This window comes from Nuphar pumila, chromosome 14, assembly GCF_984573655.1.
Source record: "Nuphar pumila chromosome 14, dmNupPumi1.hap1.1, whole genome shotgun sequence".
Lineage (NCBI taxonomy): Eukaryota > Viridiplantae > Streptophyta > Magnoliopsida > Nymphaeales > Nymphaeaceae > Nuphar > Nuphar pumila.
Genome location: NC_143262.1, coordinates 14,404,102 through 14,424,879, shown reverse-complemented (window position 1 = coordinate 14,424,879; position 20,778 = coordinate 14,404,102). Strand labels below are relative to the sequence as shown.

Genomic DNA, 20,778 nt, shown 5'->3' with positions numbered 1-20,778 from the left:
AAACTGAGACAAGTCATGGGTGAGTCATGCATATACATATATATATATATATATATATATATATATATATAAAATTACATATATTATATAAATATTATATATACAAATATGGTTATACATGTATTAATAAAATTATACATTAAATATATTATAAAAAACATCATATAATAAATATATATATATATATATATAATATTGGTAAAATACCATAAAATATAGATAGAATATACATATATTTATATATTTTATATAAAATATAAAGTTAACATGCCCGAGCCGAGTCACTGAGTTGATCGGGCCGAGTCACAAGTCACTAAAAGACGAGCAGAGTGACAAGTCACTGGGTTTTAAAACCATGCTTCAAAGAATTGCCCATTTTGGTATTTTCAAAGATGCAAATTGGACTTGTTGCAACAAAGTTCCCAGGATACAATTACATTCAGATCTCAAAAAGTTGACAGCCAAACAAGACAGCAACAAAACATTTCAAGGAAACAAGAAAAGAAGTATATTTATAATCAGAAAATTTGCTGTCTAAATAGGTAAGTCTAAGGTATTTATGGTCCAAGAAGGCTGACCATTTGCAGGTCTAAATGAACCATGATGACCATTTTTAGAGGAAAGTGACTTCGAACAGTCATCTAACTTTGATTGTGGAAGTCAAATGATCGAATGGCCATCATGGAGAGCCAAACAATGGTCGACATTAATGTATTGAAGCCAAAAGTGAAGCTTGGTTAGGGGTCTATGGTCAAAATCAACAAGGTCAAGTGGGCTAGGTCCAAAAGGAGTTTTCGGCACCTCTGACTGCAAAGTGCGCCATCAAAGTGTAACATTGCACCTCAAGCACCCTTGTGCACGGATTTTGTGCAGCAATGTCACTAAGCACCCCTTATATCTTAAAGTTTCCAAAATACTTAAAAAGAGAGTAAGAACACTATATAAACCCTCAAAATTCTCTTCCTCTTCCATGTTGGATTAAACTTTTTCAAAGGCATTTTGGAGGGTAAAGACTATGGATCACAAACTTTATAAAATGCATGTTAATTTGAAACTTTACCGACATGATCTCAGAATATAAGGCTTTGATTTGTGATGATGATGTTAAATTCTTCTATTCCATCCTACAATGGTGTTAGGTTGTTGGTTTTGAGTCATCAAACATTTGATAGCCTAGATCAAATTGAAGGTTGTGGTATGGCAATTTATCCCTTTTCCCCCTTTTTTTCGGGTTTTGAAAAAAACTAAGACTGAAGAAAGTGGCAGAAATTTTTGTGAACAGAAAAGGGACCAGTGCTTGTCATGAAGGTTTGGGTCCACCATTGTTGGCTAACTAAGAAACCACTCATTTGGGTTGCCTACAAAGCAAAGTGCAACATTTTAGCAACAAGGAGAGAGATTCTTATCAAGTATGTGCAATAAAAACAAGCTAATAAGACATTTTTTTATATAACAGAATTGGGGGGAATTAAGCCCCCCTAGCTAATAAGACAATGTTGAAGTAGCTATTCAACAATAGAGTCTCAACCCACTCAAATTTAAAAACAAGGTGTTGATAAGATGGTTCTTATTGAATTTAGGACAAGCAGCCTAACTTTAAAGCTATCATGAGGTATGGGATAGTTTTGATTAAGCTTAATTGCTTGAGGTTGCACCCCAAACTATTGCAATGATTTGTTGGCAACCAAGTGAACTTTTGGTTTCGAGACATGAGAGCCAAGAGACACACAAAAGCATGGTTGTTAAAAGCTAGATCCATTTTTTACATACTGTGGACCTGAACAAAAATGTGGTTGGAAATAGAGAAAATTTAAAATTAGTTAACTAGGGCCAGGAGAAGCAAATGATAAATGCAATAAAAAATAGGTTGGGGATTTAGATGGCACTCTGACTAGGATCAACATAAGAATTTAGTTGTTTCATTTCCCGCCAGTAAAGATGTTTGTCATCAATGACTTGGGGATGCACATTCTCATATTATATGTTGATGATTTGAGACAATCAAGGGATTCTTGTGCATGGTGAAAATGTAAATGATAGCTTGTGTATTAGTGCTCTCAAATTGCTAAGTAGTCTTCAATAGGTTCATGTTCAAATTGGGTTCATCTAGGATTCTATATATAATGGGTTTTGGGAGATACAATAAAATGAATTTGGATTCATTACGAGATTCTGAATCCAAATTTTGTTTAATTGGATACGGATCTTTAAAAAGATCTTGGGTAAGTTTTATTAGATATTTATTTGGACTGTGTCCTAATTGAGTTTCTCCTACATGGGTTTGGGTAACTTTAGGTATAGTGTTGAAGGTAGGTATGCTTTCTTGGATAATCTGCTTTAAGGTTTTTAAAGCATGATTTGAAGGAACGAACCTAATGCTCATCAAATATTGCTTCTCTATGAACTTATCTCATACCTTTGTTCTCTCTATCTATTAGCAACTCATCTCACCACACTTGGGCTGAGCCTCAAAATTATGTTGCTGTCATGTTCCCAAACATAATGATACTCGAAGTAAAACCACACAGAATAGGCCCAATCAAATAATAATTTTGCATCAATGGACCATGAAACTTTAAAAACTCTACATTGAACTCGTAGGTGTTGATATGCTTGTGATGGAATCTAGTTGATTGGGATTCTAGGGTTTGTGGGTTATTCTGGGCTTGAGAAGGTTGATGTTAGGTTGGGTAGGCTTAGGTGAGCCATGTGAAGTCGAAATAGGTTGGGTTTGATAACAGTATTCTTAATTTGGGTATGGTTTAAGTATTGATCATTATTTGGGTTAGGGTTTAGGTAGTATGGATAATGAGTTTTGTTAAGATCTGATTGAATTATGATCGGATCAGGTAGGTTAAGAGTCATCATACTTAGAATAGGGTAGGACGGGACCTGGATCAGGTTTGAGAGATAATAGGTCTGATGTAGACCTGGTTCAGATTCATAAAATGGTTGGGTCTGGTTTTGACTCGGTCTAAAACCAAGATGGAGATCCCTCTAAGCTTGATTAGGACAAGTTTTGGTTGGTTCAATGTTATTTGGATCAAAATATTAGGTTTGTGCTTGATCTAAATGAAAAGACCAGACCTGAATTCAAAGGGTTGAAATTGATCATGAACCGGGTCTGGGACTTTGGAACCAATGTGAAGGTGTTGTAGAGGGGAGAATCAGATCGAAAACTAACTGGTTCTTCCATATGGCTCATCGGGTGGGATCCTCCTGTCCCACCCGTGTTAGGGTAGAGATTCCCCTCCTCTGCCTGCCATGCTCGGGATGGGGGAGGGTTAGGGTATATATATATTGTTCAAGGGAATCACGAATTACTGCAATTAGTCTAAGGAATTCTTAAGATATTGCCCAAATTCTCTCTCTCTATCAGTGTGTGTTAGGGATGCAAATGGATCAGATATGGGCAGCATCTTGTTAGATCCAAATCTAAAATGTACAATATAGATCCAGGATATGATCCGGATCTGATAACATATGCGGCAATAGTGGATTTGATCTAAGATCTTTACATAAAAATGAAATCAGATTGGTTTTTGATTCATATCTGAATTAGATCAGACCTAAAATAACTGATATAATCAATCTGGATGATATCTGATTCAGCAAATCCAAATCTGATAGGAATCCACATTCAAGGATCCAAATTGGTAATAAATGTTGGATTTAGATCAGATATCCAATCCATTTTATGCCTCTGTGTGTACGTGTGTTGAGCAGTTTCGTTCTACTCATCCCTTGTGTCATCCCCCATCTTCATATCCTTATTGAATCTTATGATGCAAGTTGTTTTGATAAAATCTGACCCTATAGATGAATTCAACATGGTCGATTTAATAAGAACCGACCTTGGGTCGTATTTTTTCAGCTAAATTTTGATTTTTTAAAATCACAAAATTTTAGGTTTTGACAACCATTGATTTTTTTTAATGAATAAAAATTTTTGCACACTTGTCATATTTTGGCAATTTAAATGTCGATCTTTATTAAATTAATGATGGGGATCACATCTATGAAGTCTGATTTGATCAAAACAACTTGCATCGATGAAATGCCAAGGAGGGGTATGAAGATATGGATGAGTTTGGGGATGAACTGAACCAATTTGGTGTTGGAGTGTACCCTGTGTATTCCTTTGGTTATTTTCCTACCTGTTCACAAACCTACCTACCTCTCTCTCTCTCTCTCTCTCTCTCTCTCTCTCTCTCTCTCTCTCTCTCTCTCCGTGGCAGGCTTCTTATCTCTCCATTGCTGGCCGTCTGACCTTAATCAGACATGTTCTTTCTTCTATCCCTGAATTCTTCATGTCAATTTTCGTGATGCCTGTGGGCGTGGAGAAGCAAATTTGTCGTTTAATGTCGGATTTTCTTTGGTCTGGGTGTCACCTTAAGAGTAAGCGCCATTTGGTTGGTTGGCGAACGGTGGTGTTACCGAGGCGTATGGTTGGCTTAGGTGTTTTTGCTCCAAGACAGAGGAGTATTGCTCTCGTAGCCAAGCAATGTTGGATGGTTCATCAACCAGGCTCTCCATGTGCTCGCCTGCTCCATGCTAAATATGGTGCTCCTGATTTATCTCTTTTTCGCCATGGAACCCGGGGTCTGGCGATCTCGCACTTGCGAAGCATGTGGCTGAGAGCCTTATCGTCCTTCAGAGATCAAACTGGGGATGCTGGAAATTATGATCAGTGGTTGCAATGGGCGATTACTCCAAATGGAGCGTTCCACACCCACAAAGTGTATAGATCGTTGCTCCCCCAAGGGGCAGATTGGTTCCCTGAGCGTGCGTTATGGGGTAAGGGCCCTTCTCCAAGATCTCGGTTCTTGGCTTGGTTAATTTTGCATGATAGGGTTCAGACTCACAGTTATTTAAAGAAGTTGGGCTTTCAGTTTCCAAGTTGGTGTGTGTTGTGTCAAGCTGCTGAAGAAACTACTTTTCATTTATTTTGGTCCTGCCCAATCTTTGTGGCCCTATTTAATAGGACGTGGAGATCTCCGAACGTAATTGTCAAAGAAGAGTCTTTTGCGCTTGATCTTCTCCTGGGCCCTATTGAAATTAGACGATGCAAGCGGTGGAGACTGATCTGGAAGACATGGTTGCTTACTACTTGGTGGTTTGTTTGGATGGCACGCAATGATGCTACTTTCCGTCAAATTCCGGTCATCTTTAATCATCTTGTCCATAAAATCTTGGTTGATGTATATGCAATATTACGTATGCATCTTAGAGACCTCTCCTCTCATCTGAACGACGTTCACTCAGCGGTGGTTTCTTCTAATCCTGCGGATCCTGGTTGAGTAGGCTTTGTTGTTTTGTTGCTAGCTGTCTGTAGTTTCTTTTCTTTAGCTTTGTTTTTTCTATATTTTAGCTTTGTTTCTTCTGTGTCTGGTTCATGGGTTCAACATTTTGTTGATCTTCATGAGTATTAATGTTGATATTCTTTCGGCTCTCTCTCTCTCTCTCCTGATTGAGCACATTGAGTATATTAATTTTTTATGACAAGCAAGGAAAACCTCCGGTGGGGCTCAGCCCATGACCACCCTGCCTTACGTGGCCCACCTCTAAAAGTGTTTGTTTCGTTATTAAGTTTCACAAACTTGGAATCGAGAGCGGATCAGGTGATCTGCCAAATCACTTTTAGAAAAGTGATTTGGCATCCTCACCATCTACAATATGTATAAAGACCTTGAGGTCCTTGTGAGATGAATCAATGGATGGTGAAGATGTTGACAAATCACCTGATCTGCTCTCCTTGTAATCTCTCTCTCTCTCTAAGAGTGCACACCAACATTACTTTGTTTAAGAAACAATTTGGTCCAGTTAGTGGAAGAATAACCCTTTTACCAAAGTAAACAAATTGAGGTCTCCATTGACATCTTTGCTGCAGTCATCCTTTTTGTTTCTTTCTTCCAATCCCAATCCCATAACAAAGCCAAAGATCTTGGCTTCACCAATTAAATTGTAAGCTACCAATAAAATGGGTCTGTCCAAGAATCATTCGAGTCCATGGGCCCGGACAATATTATTTACACCCACAACCAACTGGATCCAATTCAACAAAGCGGTTTTATCATACTTTAGTATATATTAATGCTTTTTTTTTAAACCTTCAGCAAGAACCGAATCACTTAATGGGCCCACCTTCCTGCAAGGTAAAACTCCAAGTTGAGGACATGACCATCCAGTCTTACGTACCCCCAACCATGATAAAGCAACAGCAGGCCCCATGCACCAGCAAGAATCAGGTCACTTAATGAGCTCCTCCCCCTCCTGCGAGGTAAACCTACCCAGGCCCTTATGGAATCCACCAATTAAAGGAACCTTCACACTCGGTGGAAGTCGAACCTGGGGCAAAGGAGTCAGCACCTTCTCCCCAGGCCTGCTGCCACTCGGGCACTGGGCATGTGCTATTAATCGAAGCTGAGTTGTAAACCCTCACCACTTGACCCCAGATCTCATCATTTGAAATAGAATGGGTTTCATCATACATTCAATCCTAACCATTGATTGAATGTGGTTAGGATTGAATGGATACCATCATATTTCAAAAGATGGTATCCGTGTTCCTTGACCCCTCTGCTTTTTTTTTTCCTTTCTTGCAAAGCTTCCAAAAAAACCATTCATCAAAGTCATATATACCACAAAAGAGTCATCATCAAGCACTCAAGTGTGTTGCTTTTGTTTTCAACCAGATCTATTGTCCACCATCCACTAATTCATCCTTCAAAAGATGGTATCCGTGTTCCTTGACCCCTCTGCTTTTTTTTTCCTTTCTTGCAAAGCTTCCAAAAAAACCATTCATCAAAGTCATATATACCACAAAAGAGTCATCATCAAGCACTCAAGTGTGTTGCTTTTGTTTTCAACCAGATCTATTGTCCACCATCCACTAATTCATCCCTCTCGAGTCTGACAAGGATCTCATATATGTAATTATTTTACTCTCATACGCTCATAGTTTTTGTTGTAGTAGACATGAACTTAGGCCAATTACTAAAGTGGGTGGCGTAGTGGAGTCCCTAGATTTGATGGTGGGTTTAAGGAAATCAGCAGTGTCTTAGGGTTCCATAATCACTATATAAGTACATGATTATCCTTGACACTGTGCCATAATATTCACAGTGAAATTGAATTGATTCATCATGTCTACTAAGGCAAGTGGAAGTGCATGGGTTTCACTCTGTGCATTCTTAAGCAAGGTGAAGCCTTACGTAGCCATGACTTGCTTGCAATTTGGGTATGCGGGGATGAACATCATCTCCATAATTTCTTTGAAACAAGGTTTGAGTCACTACGTACTGGTGGTTTATAGGCACGCTGTTGCAACTCTTGTTATTGCACCTTTTGCAATCGTTTTGGAAAGGTACTTGCTTGTGTGTGCATGCTTGTACGTGAATTTGAATTTATGTGTTTGTGTTTATGCAGGATATGTAATATAGCTGTGGAACCTGCAGCTAATATAGATGGTTATGTGCACCATATATAGTGTCATATGTAGGCTATATGATAATATAAACATGAAAGGAAATTTTCTGATTAATTTTGATCCACCTTTTTACCTAATAATCCATATCAGACTTCCCTAACTAGGGATGGCATTGGACCAAGGCGGAGGCAGGGGACAAGGTCTCCACCCCCACCTTTATCCCGGGTTTTGATTTTAACCTCCATTTTGGGTCCAGAGTCTCAAACTCTATCCCCCGTCCAAACGGGGCGAGGCGGGGTGGGGCCTTGTTTCTGCCGGGTCCACTGCCATCCTTAAAGGTATTTTAGTCAGTTTAATAACAAGGATCGGGGACGGGGCGGGTGAGGGAAAGCGTAAGTCCATCCCTGCCTCCATCCCCACACGAGTTTTGATTTTAACCTTCATCCCCGCCCATTCCCGTTTCATATCCTCTATCCCCGGTCCAAACGGGGCGGGGTGGGGCCCGTTTTCTCCCAGTCCACTGCCATCCCTATCTCTAACCAAAGGATGGGAAACTTTTGAAGTTTTGCAAGGTTCATATTTTGCCTTTTCTGAAAATATGATTGCTCTTCTAAACACATGAATGGACAGTGGAGAAAAAGAAGGGTGAAGGACGTTTTCTTCGTTTTTTAATGTTTAACTGTGGTTTAGTGGTTGAGGATATGATAGGTCCCATCTAGACCTTATTTGAGAATTTTCAGAAAAACTTAACTGGATCAAGAGATTAAAAAAAATGAAGTCTTTTTTTTTTTTGAAATTATAATCTGAAGGTAGGTCTCTTAATGAAAATTTTCCTAACATGAAAAAATGTGTTTACGTGTTTAATAACTGTATACAATATGATGTGCTGCGGGTGCATACATGATGCATCACCACAGTGCCATCATGTGCATTCTATAAATTATATACCTCTATATACAACATTAGTAAACATTGTGGCAAAGTTTCTATACATATACTGAGTAACTGCTCAACTTTTTGTGTAACTTTGGCAGGAAAGTGAGACCCAAGATTACCTTAAAAATCTTTGTGCAGATGTTCGTGCTTGGGCTCTTAGGGTAACCCATTGTACCCTTAAGCCTTCCTTGGTCTCCATCATGGCAATTTAAGACTTGATTTCATTTCTTTCTTTTGAATGTAGGCCTGTGATAGATCAGAATTTGTACTATGCTGGAATGAAGTATACGTCGACGACATTCACGTCTGCCATGTGTAATGTTCTTCCAGCCATGACCTTCGTAATGGCAATCTTATGCAGGTGAGGCTTCTAATATACATATATGGAAATTTATAAATATAAATGTATTTTATGCATATTCATATATGCAGACCTTATTTGGTATGAATAACATAACAGTATTGGACTAATTTCCTGACTCTCCTCTAACTCTTTCATGCAACTTAAAGAGTTCCTCTTAGTGGTGAAGTGCTTTGACAAGAATTTCTTACATGAATTCCTTGTTTGGGATATGTTCGACATTGTGAGAGATGAGAGCCATGTTCATGAAATCAAAACCTCATTTCAGTAGTAGGAATGAAAAAGAATCTCTCTCTCTCTCTCTCTCTCTCTCTCTCTCTCTCTCTCTCTCTCTCTCTCTCTCTCTCTCTCTCTCTCTCTCTCTCATACGTTATGTTTGACATTGTGGGAGATGAGAGCCAAGTTCATGAATTCAAAACCTCATTTCAGTAGTAAGAATGAAGAAAGAATCTCTCTCTCTTTCTTTCTCTCTCATATGTTATGTGAGAGCCAAGTTCATGAATTCAAAACCTCATTTCAGTAGTAGGAATGCTCTCTCTCTCTCTCTCTCTCTCTCTCTCTCTCTCTCTCTCTCTCTCTCTCTCTCATATGTTATGTTTGACATTGTGGGAGATGAGAGACAAGTTCATGAATTCAAAACCTCATTTCAGTAGTAGGATGAAGAAAGAATATCTCTCTCGCTCTCTCTTTCTCTCTCATATGTTATGTGAGCGCCATGTTCATGAATTCAAAACCTCATTTTCAGTAGTAGGAATGAAGAAAGAATCTCTCTCTCTCTCTCTCTCTCTCTCTCTCTCTCTCTCTCTCTCTCTCTCTCTCTCTCATATGTTATGTTTGACATTGTGGGAGATGAGAGACAAGTTCGTGAATTTAAAACCTCATTTCAATAGTAGGAATGAAGAAAATTTCTCTTTATCTCTCTCATATGTTATGACTTGGTGATGGGATGCTAGGATGGAAAAAGTGAAGATAAAGAAGATTAGGAGCCAAGCCAAGGTTGTGGGCACACTAGTGACATTGGCAGGAGCCATGATCATGACTCTCTACAAAGGCCGCATAGTGGACATGGTTTGGTCCGGAGGCCACCCCCATGGGTCCACACACACACAAAACAGCACCAACTCGAACGTCGACCACGACTGGGTGAAGGGCTCGCTCATGATCATCACTGCCTGCTTCGCCTGGGCTGCTTTCTTCGTGCTGCAAGTAGGCAGATTTTTTTTTCTTCTAATATCTTTCTTTTCATAGTAAGTGGCTAGGCGTGGTCAGCTTAAAGCGTTCAAGTTGAAGAACGTCGCAAGTTCGACAACCAAATTTTGCATCCCTTGCCTCAAGGTTGAAGCTAGTGGAAAACTATTTCCCTTAGGCAGGGGAATAGACGTGTAGATGTTTCGGATTTGTGATGGGATGTGGCCAATATCATAATTGATTAATCGGATGTTGGCTAAACGGATTCCAATATCCCTCAACTTCAGACATTTCTCGAATTCAGTAACAAAAAATCAAAACCAAATGCAACTAAACACAATGGAATTCGGTTGGATATCAGATGAAATCAGGTTCATTGACATCCTTACAAGGTTGAGTACTCAAGGAGTTTTACACCTTGGATACCGAAGTAGGGCCATTGTCAAGGTGGCACTTTTCGGCCCATAACGGGATGTCTGAACCATAACAGTGGTTTCTCTTTGTTATCAAAGTAGATTTAACCAATGGGGAGCTCTGCTTGTCTGGAAGGAGCAGTTAGTGCTCGTCACCTTGAGTAGAGACGTTGCAAGTTCAAATCCCAATGGTATAGTTGTATAACTGGTACGGGTCTAGGGGTCTGCCTAACCCCAGCTTTCTCTGTCAAAAAAAAAAAAATAGATTGAACCATGATGGGATGTCCGAACCATGGAAGCCTTCTTGCTTAAAATTGACACTCTGCACGTGTTTCTCTACTTAGGCCATCACCCTCAGGAGTTACTCGGCTCAGCTATCCCTCACCACAATAATATGCTTCATTGGCACGGTGCAAGCGGTCTTGCTGACTCTGGTGACGGAGCGTGGTGCTGGACCATCTATTTGGGCTCTGGGCTGGGACAACAGACTGCTCACCGTTGTGTACTCGGTATGTGTATGGACAGCATCTTCATCATTTAGCACAGTTGGTGATCTTGTATGGTTGCTTGATATGGTGCATGTGCATGCAGGGAACCGTGTGCTCGGGGATCACGTATTACGTCCAGGGTTTGGTGATGAAGCAGAGGGGTCCGGTTTTTGCCACAGCTTTTAGCCCTCTAACTATGGTCATCCAAGTTGTGCTGTCTTCTATCATATTGCATGAGGCCATCTACTTGGGAGGGTATGGATCAATTATGAAGTTTATTTCATCCAATTCATGATCAATTATTTCTATATTAATGGTGCAAATAGGGTGGGCAATGGTGTTTGCTGAGACTGATTTTGGGTTGGATATCCAACCGAGCCAAATATGTTTACTCAAACAAACCCAAACCCCCATATGTAATTAGATGAATGGTCAGATTTGGAATGGGGGGTTTTAATCGAAATCCAATAAAAACCAAAGTTATTGAAGATTCGATCTGATTAGGACACATGCTTTTGCTCTTTTTAGGTTTTAATTAATTTTTTTTGGATCCACATTCAATCTGTAGGATGGTACTGAAGGTAGTTTTGTAGCAGCAGATGGGCACCAATCTGGGCTTGGATGCAGTGCTAAATGGATCCAGCATGCTCCAAGTGATGGATAACTTAAAACATGACCAAATTCATGAATTACACTGTTTCCTCTAACTAAATGTGTTGGGAGTTACCCAAGGGGTTTGGCATAGTGGGATGGGGCCTAGACTGTTTGACCGGCAGTCTAGGTTCAAATCCTCTCGGTGTCACCCCTGCATAAGCCGATGTTTGGCTACTCCTTGGGGTTGAGGGGTAAGCCCTCGGAGTTTTACGTTGACATGGACAGAGACTGTTAGTATGGCAGGCTGAGCCAGCGCCGCTAGGTCTCTGCACCTGGGGGGGTTTCTCCCAGTAAAAAAAAAAAAAAATGTGTTGGGAGTTTGTGAACTTGGTCATGATAATATGATGCCAAACTTCTAAAAATCAACATATATGTGCCCTAAGGCTGGGTGTGCCGGTGCCTTTAACTGGTGGGACTCTGTAAGATCTTGGGTGTCAGCCACCCCACTGCAGGGCGGCACGCCCATTAAGTGGCCCAGTTCTCGGCAAAGGTTCCTCGTCATCGAAAAAATATGCACCCTAAGACTGCACCAACTACATTTCATACTCTTTTAACACTATTAACTTTCTTTGGTTGACAGGATCATAGGGGGAATCATCATAGTGGTGGGCCTCTATACTGTGCTATGGGGCAAAAGCATGGACCACGTCCGTCTATTACCAGCAGCTGCAGCTGAGAGTGAGACAGTAGAAGCTCCAGCAACAAGTACTGCCGGTGAGAAGGTGAGTGCTGGAGAGGGTGTCATCATTGAGATCCCACTAGTGGAGCCTCTACCGGCTGCTTGTTCTTGCAAAGTTGAAGTTGCTTCTGCGCATGCTTGATCCTCTTGTTTATTTTTCCCTTTTTGTTTTTGTGGTGCATGGTGTGTGTGAGGTTTTGGGTGGCTCGGTGCCAGCGCCCTTTCTGGGCCATTTTGCCGAACCCCTCTTGAGTGGCCCTTGTGTATGTGGCCCATGAAGTCTATCCATTTCCTTGGTGAATTACAAGAGATGTTTTGGGATAATAGCTAGTGAGCATTACATGTGTGGAGAGAGAGAGAGATCATGGCTCTTAAGCATTGCATGTGTCTCAATGTTGTTAAATAGATGAATAGGTAATTAAAAAAAAAAAAACCTCTGAATCGAATCGAATCAAATCATTTGTGAATCGGTACTTATTCACCATCGGATGACACGTCATTAAAAAAGATGTTAAAAGATTTTAACCCTCTTTAAAAAAATGGATGACACCTTCGGATGACTTACAAAGGCGGAGCTGGGGGGCGGGGGCAGAGCCCAGCTTCCCCGCCCAGTTAAAAAAAAAAATTAAAAGCCCAGTCCTAGCCCAGCCCTGCACTTGTGTTATATATTGCCATTAGATAATGTTTAAGAACTTTTAGTTGAGGTTGCAGCAGATAGTTTGATTTGTCCATATGAAATAGATTTTTATTAATAATTGTAGCCATTTTTTATTTTATCTCAAAAAAAAAATTGGGGGGCGCTGCCCTACACCCCCCCCCCTCACATGAATCCTAGCTACGCCCCTGATGACTTAGCATTTGGGCTGATTTGATCGATTGATCATGTTGGTGTGCATATGGAGAGAGAGAGAGAAAGAAGCGCAATTAGGGGTGCCAAAACCTGACACGACCCGCCAACCCGCCTCTTAGGCGGGTTCGGGTTGGGCAAAAACGAACCCATTTAATAAACGGGTCGACCCGCCTAACCAGTTTATTAAACGGGTCGGGTTCATGTTGGGAGTATGCCAACCCGCCAACCCGGATGACCCGTTTAATAAACGGGTTAGGTGGGTGGGTCAACCCGACCCGTCGACCCGACCCGCCAACCTGACCTGCTAACCTGCCAACCCGTTTACCCGACCCAACCAGTTTATTAAGCGGGTTGGTGGGTCGTGTCGGGTTACCCGTTTAATAAACGGGTCGGGTTCGTGTTTGCCACAGCCGACCCATTTAATAAACGGGTTGGGTTCGGGTTGAGGCATGCTGACCTGCCAACCCGACCCGATTGCCACCCCTAAGCGTAATGATAATACAAGGGTATGCGAAGCCCATAGAATGAGGGCATTTAACACGGCAAGGTATCCCATAAAATCTTCCAAGTTATCACCTACTTACAAAACGGGTAAAATATTGGTGTAAGTGGAACTATTACGTAAGAATCCAGTCTTTACATTGTTCATTTTTTCTTATTTTTTTTATATCAGACAGTATATATTTGACGCACTCAGTTTTTTAGCAGGAAAATGGTTTTAGAACCAATTCACCGCAAATTGATTTTTTAAGGGCTTTAAAAATCAATAGCTTACAATGTAACAAAACTTTCCAACTCCCAAAAATCATGTTATTATTATGTCAGAAAAACACAATCCAATACTCAATCTCTAGCAAACAAACCATACTGGATGCATCTATGTAGACAGATCTAGTTGATACAGCCTGTACCTATGAATTCTAGCTCAATAATTCTATACCTTCATTAGTATTAAATATTTACCCTTACAAAAACTGCCCAACTTTTTTTTTTGAAAGAAATAAAAACTGCTCGACTTTTGAATTGTTAAATTTCACCAATGAAAGATCATTGTCATCTAGCTCAAAAACTAAGGGGCTTATCCCTCTTGCCTATTGAAAGGAAAAACCAAAAAGATGTAGGGGCATTTCTTTAGATTTGATTCCACTCTTGTTTTGGTGGACATGATTCGTGCATGATGAAACCAAATATATCCAACTTGCACAAAATAATCACCTACGTGGAAATGCACTTAGGGCACAAACATGAGAGAGTAATAAAGCAAAACATGTTGCAGCATTTTTCCATGCAATGCTCAAAAACTTCAAATAAAAAGGAAGCATGTGGTTGCTGCTAGCACACACATCGTGGGCCCAATGCCAAGTCGGGATTCATCTCAAGTTTCCTATTGTGATGTGATTTCTAGAGAAGCCAAGAATTCCGTAAGAGCACAAGCTTTTCAATAACAGAAGACTTGAAGATCAAGAAATTAAGATTATCAAATTGAAAAGATAGAAGATCCATCTTGGAGGATAAGTTAATTTACTATTGGAAACTTGTAATTGGCTTAATTTTATATTTGGCAACTTATGTGTATCCTCTTGTTTTTGAAAAGTTATATAATAAAGATATCTCTCACAATAGGTAACGTGCAGAGAGAGAGAGAGAGAGAGAGAGAGAGAGAGAGACCAGTCTTATCGTGGATTTAGGCTAGAGTGTAGCCGAACCATGTAAATCGTGCGGTTGATTCTCTATGTATGTGTGATATCTCTCAATACTTTACATGGTATGCAAAATCATCACCATGGTATCTGATTTTTTATTGAGTTTGAGTTATGGATACATAAGTTCATGTTCATATCATTCAATGAAATGCTTTCTCGAGTCTTGTCCTGATTAAGCTGGATTGTACCAACTAAGTCACAGATTGAGTATGTGATTATCAGTCAGGATCTCATCACATACATTGATGGGACAGCCGCTCCTCCGAGTGTAATAGTGGTTCAAGGGGACAAAACTGTTGTTAATCCATATGTCTGGAAAGTGTCAATCAATTCACTCAGTTGGATCCTGGGCCAAATTGTTCATCACACGTCAGTATATGGCTCGTGTTGTAGAAGGCTTATGGTGCGAACTTAAATTTGTGTATTCTCCAGTTGAAAAAGGATCTCCTGTAAATCAAGAAAAAGGATAAGTCGTTGAATATCTGAACCAGATAATATTTAGTCATAATTGTGTGTTGTCAATAAAATGGTGTTTGATGATGATCTTGTCTTGCACACTTTAAATGGTTTGTTTCTCGAGTATGAGAGTTTTATTACTGTCGTGACCACTACTATCAAGAAGTTGCCTACTTTCTTCAAACTTTTGATATGTTGTTAAACCAAGAAAAGACAATTGTGGTGTTGCATTATAAGTCATCCCTGCCACTTGAGTCAAGTGCTACTGCCTTCTTTTCTCAAAGAGGTAAGGGACATGGCCTCTTTAGAGGATGAGTAAGAGGTAGGAATACGACCGGCAGGTTTCCAAAATAATTTCTCAAATCAAAATAAATAAAAATCATACAACTCGCTAATGTCTGATGTTATGACATACCTAAAGCTTTTGCTGCTGCCATAACTTTGAACTTGTCCCAAGAGAATATGTGGTATCCTAAGATGCACTACAAGAAATTACTCTATTACTAGTGTGCATGCCTCCTATGCAACGCTATTAAAGAATCATGTATACTGGGTTGAAATATGCCCATGCCAATAAAGAGGTATGTTATACTAGAGCGACATACATTGCGTCAATATAACACCTTTACTTGTGTGAAAGATAGTTGCGCCAATAAAGCAAACATCTTTACTGACACAAAAAAAAAATTGCACCAGTAAAGGGTTATGTTTAAAAAAAAATAAAATGAAGGTCTCTCTCTCTCTTTGTCATCCCCTCTCTTTCCCCATCTTTCTTGCACCCCCCCCCCCCTCTCTCTCTTGTCCCCTTTCTTTGTCGATGACAAGGTAATTTTTTAAAATTTTAGGGTTTGCATATTTTAATTGCTTAATTTTTAATTTATTTAGTGAATTCATGCTAAGTGCATTTTTTCTCATATATGATTTAGATTTTAGGGGTTTTTTATTTTAATATAATTTATTTAGTGAATACATGTTAAATATATTTTTAGAGATTTTACATTTTAATTGTTTATTTTGTAATTTATTTATTGAATATATGCTAAATGTATTTTTTTCTCATATATGATTTAGATTTTAAGGGTTTTATATTTTAATTATATATTTTAAGATTTATTTATTGAATACATGCTAAATATATTTTTTCTCATATATGATTCAGATTTTAAGGGTTTTTTATTTTAATATAATTTATTTAGTGAATGCATATTAATTTTTTTTTAAATTGTATATTTAATTATCTATTTTATGATTCATTTATTGAATGCATGTTAAATGTGTAATTTTTCTTATATATGCTTTAGATTTTAGGGGTCTTATATTTTAATTTATTACTTTATTATCTATTTATTGCATACATATTAAATGTATTTTTTTCTCATATATAATTTAGATTTTAGAGGTTCTACATTTTAGTTATCTATTTTATGAATTATTTATTGAATGCATGCTAAATATATTTTTTTATATATAATTTAGATTTTAGGGGTTTGATATTTTAATTGCCTATTTTATAATTTATTTATTGAATGCATATTAAATATATTTTTTCTCATATATGATTTAAATTTTAGAGGTTTTACATTTTAATTAATTATTTTATGATTTATTTATTGAATGCATGCTAAATGTATTTTTTTCTTATATATGATTTGGATTTTATATTTTAATTATCTATTTTATTATTTATTTATTGAATGCATATTAAATATATTTTTTCTCATATATGATTTAGAGTTTAAGGGTTTTATATTTTATATCGTATTAGATTTTAACTTATTATTTAATTTCAACATATGCAAAATCCTAGAGTAGTATCATCACAAGCATCAACGAAGGAATTATAAATGTTTGTTGAGTCATCAGGTATTTGTTATGTCATATTGATAATGCAATGTTATTTATTATAACTAACAAATTATCAATACGTGTATTCTCAATACAACAACTAAGAGGCAATGAACATGCTTTGGCTACTATAGGCCTTCGCTCAGGACAAAAGCACAAGGTTATCATTAATAAGTATGGAGTGAGAGGAACAACAGTACATACATAAGAACTATCACATGTGATCCTTACCAAACACCATTGAATTTTTGTAGTTGGCATTCATTATCATCTACTCTTAAGGAGGACGCTTGAGCTTCTGTTTAGGTATGTATATTCCTTATAGCTATATTTTATACTTGATTTGATCTTTAGCATTTATTCATTCAACAATATTTAAGATACATATATTATTAATGCAAAACAAATTTACGATTATTGATATGATGAAGGGATGGGTGATGAAAGAATACGTGAGAGCCTGGAGAAACTTCAGGTTCGAGGTTAGAATGATATACAAACAACATAGTACTCTTGAGGACCAATTGACTCCACGTGCACCTCACATCCTTAATCTTTAGTGGGAGGCCTTGATGTGTCATTTTGATACTCATCAATCGAAGGTTTGCATTGTTTATGATATGTTAATATTGTACACAATCTTCACAACCCATTGTGTCTTATAAAAATTTTTGCACATAATAGGCACAAAGAGCTTTGCATAATTTTGAGACAAGAATGTACGTATACTATTTTGCATGCTCGTTATTCATTTCTATTTCTTAATCACATTCTATTTATTCGTAAGCTGCTAATGATGAGGTTGAGCTTTCTCAAAGAGAGACGATCTGCATGACTCGTACCATTAAAAAAATTGAGGTTGTAAGTCTAGAAACAAATCACACAATGGTAAGGCCTACTTATTTGATTGGGGTTCCTTGTTAGTCATATAAAAATTATATGAAAACAAAAGATATAATTATCATTGAATTAATGCATTGTCTTGCAGTATGAGATCAGAGATAAGATAACTAAGATGACTTAGACCTCAGATTCATCCGTCGTTTTCCCATCACAAGTGGATGTCCTCTCTCAAGTTTTAGGACCAGACAAATATAGGCGTGTACATATGCTTGGCATGGGGGTGTCCACCAAAGACGTGTTCGGTGAAGGTCCAAGAAAGGCAGAACTCTTGCAGCAAAATAATGAGTATCGTGCCAGTATAACTCAAATGAAAGAGGAAATCAGAGGCTTGAAATCTCAGTTCGAAGAGTTGAAAGCGCTATTCATGGGAATGGTGGCCAACAATCAAGCAAGTTCCTCATAAGCTCCTTAGGTAAGTGTATTATTCAAAGATTGTAAACCTATACATGAATCTGTATTTGGTATATATATATATATATATATATATATATATATATATATATATATATATATATATATATATATATATAGTGTGTGTGTGTGTGTGTGTGTGTGTGTTTGTAATTCTTTCACCTATGATTATTTGCGGGCCTCGTATAAGTGTTGTGCACCTTGGGTTCTGAGACTGACTCTTCTTCGTGTAATTCATGAATTGAGATATTGTATATATAATTGAAATGAAACATTTTTTGTCTATTACTTGACATATGTTTAAAACTATTTTCAATTTATGCATGAATTTTTTCTTAGTGGGTTGGAGTTATGTATTTGTATATGTGAATGTTGGAGTTATAATAGATATAATTATAGAGGGATGAAGGAAGAGCTATAATAGTGTGTGTGTGAATGCATTACATGTTATGTTTCTTGCAGAGTTTCAATTATGAATGTTGGAGTTATGGAGGATGTAGTTATAGAGGGTTAAAGGAAGAGATATAGTAGTGTTTTTGTAAGTGCTTTGCATGTTGTGTTTTGTGTAGGGTTTCAATTGTCAATATTGAAGTTATTAAGGGATGAAGGAGCTATAATAGTGTGTGTATGAATATATTGTGTGTGTTTCTTGCAGGATTTCAATTGTGAATATTGGAGTTATGAAGTATATTTAGTTGTCAAAAGCGCTAGTTGGAGCCTAGGTGAAAGACACTTGAAAGGGCTAGCCAATGCCTAGGCAGAACTAGTCATCCTAGATGAGAAAAAATAAATAAAACATCAAGAAAAGCAAAAATATTATAATAAATAGTTAAATTTAGTAACAAACATATGAATGTAACTATAGATGAAGTGTGTAATTCGGTGTAACATATCACAAAATTCATGAAATTGAATAATATTAAACATACATCAAAACTTGGGGCACACCATCGATTACTTTGTATACATACATAAATATATAGATAGATACAGACATACATATATATATAGAGAGAGAGAGAGGGGGGGATTATCTTGCCCATGTTTCATTAGATCACTCTTAGGACCCTCCAAAGTTGGTTTTGAGATGTTTTATACTTCATTTGAAATGTTAGATGTGTTTATGATTGTTGTTGAATGAAAAACATGCAATTGACTAAGCATATTTTTCTCATATGTATATTTTAAAGAGATAAAAAAGCATCGATTGATATCATACTAAGGGAGTATATAGTTATGGAGGGTTAAAGGGATATAGTAGTGTTTTTGTAATTGCATTGCATGTTATTTTTCTTGTAGGGTTTCAATTGTGAATGTTGGAGTCATGGAGGATATAGTTATAGAGGGATGAATGAAAACTATAGTAGTGTGTATATGAATGCATTGCATATTGTGTTTCTTGTAGGGTTTTAATTGTAAATGTTAGAGTTATGGAGCATACAGTTATGGAGGGTTGAAGAAAGAGATATAGTAGCATCTTTGTAATTGCTTTAGTGTTTCAATTGTAAATGTTGGAGTTATAGAGGGATGAAGGAAGATCTATAGTATTGTCTATATAATGTTTTGCATGTTGTATTTATTGCAGGGTTTCAATTATGAATATTAGAGTTAAAGTATGTAGTTATAGAGGGTTAAAGAAACAAATATAGTAGTGTTTTTATAATTGCTTTTCATGTTGTATTTCTTGTAGGATTTCAATCGTGAATGTTGAAATTATGGAGGATGTAGTTATGGAGGGTTGAAGAAAGAGATATAATAATGTGTGTATGAATGTTAAATGATTGGATGAATGAATAAATGAATTAATGTATACACAAGTTTTGTAATCAATAAATGATATGATTAATAAATAAATGAATGTATACATATTTTTTGTATTCAATTAATGTATAAGCATGCTCATGAATGAATGAATTGAAAGTGCACTAGGATCGAGGCAACGAGCACTAGAGGGGGGTGAATAGTGCTTTTAAAACTTTCTGCGGAATATTGAAGGATTTCGCAAATCTCAAAGCAAACACACAAAGAACACAAGATTTTATCCTGGTTCGGTCAAACTCAACCTACATCCAGTCCCCAAGCAAAACCCGCTTGAGATTTTCCACTATCAACCTTGTAAACTACAAGATCACACAGACCATAAACCGGTCCCACTTTCAGTAACAACCCAACTGAAAGCAAACAACTCCTTTACACCAAGGAGTCCTTCTTTTTACACAAAAGAAATAACAACTTACAATACAACCTATGAGCCTTCCTTTTGAATGCAAATGAGATGCAATTGGCTTTTGAGGTTGTTGAAACACTCTACTCACGAATTCACTATCTCTCAAAGTGATTTGAGTGAAAAACTGAGGTGAAAATATCACGTGAGTGAGAAAATCAATACTTGACTGAATAAGAGTGAAAAGCAAGATTCAAATCAATTGAATTGTTGTTTTTTAGTGTAAAATGCACTCATA

General features: G+C 37.5%; 1 protein-coding gene across 1 annotated transcript; it reads left to right on the top strand.

Annotated features, from left to right (window-relative positions):
* Window positions 1-6,978: 6,978 nt before the first annotated feature.
* Window positions 6,979-12,290, top strand: LOC149816460 (WAT1-related protein At5g07050-like). The gene is made up of 8 exons (XM_089986897.1): window positions 6,979-7,001; window positions 7,199-7,366; window positions 8,464-8,526; window positions 8,610-8,726; window positions 9,680-9,932; window positions 10,672-10,836; window positions 10,919-11,070; window positions 12,050-12,290. The coding sequence occupies exons 1-8, from the start codon at window positions 6,979-6,981 to the stop codon at window positions 12,288-12,290; spliced, it is 1,182 nt and encodes a 393-aa protein (XP_089843023.1).
* Window positions 12,291-20,778: the final 8,488 nt, after the last annotated feature.

Excerpts from the sequence above, each read along its gene's own strand:
- LOC149816460 (XM_089986897.1), top strand. The coding sequence starts at position 6,979 with ATGAACTTAGGCCAATTACTAAA. Across the intron at positions 7,002-7,198 it reads AACTTAGGCCAATTACTAAA|CAAGGTGAAGCCTTACGTAG; the intron begins GTGGGTGGCGTA and ends TGCATTCTTAAG. Across the intron at positions 8,527-8,609 it reads TTCGTGCTTGGGCTCTTAGG|GCCTGTGATAGATCAGAATT; the intron begins GTAACCCATTGT and ends TTTTGAATGTAG.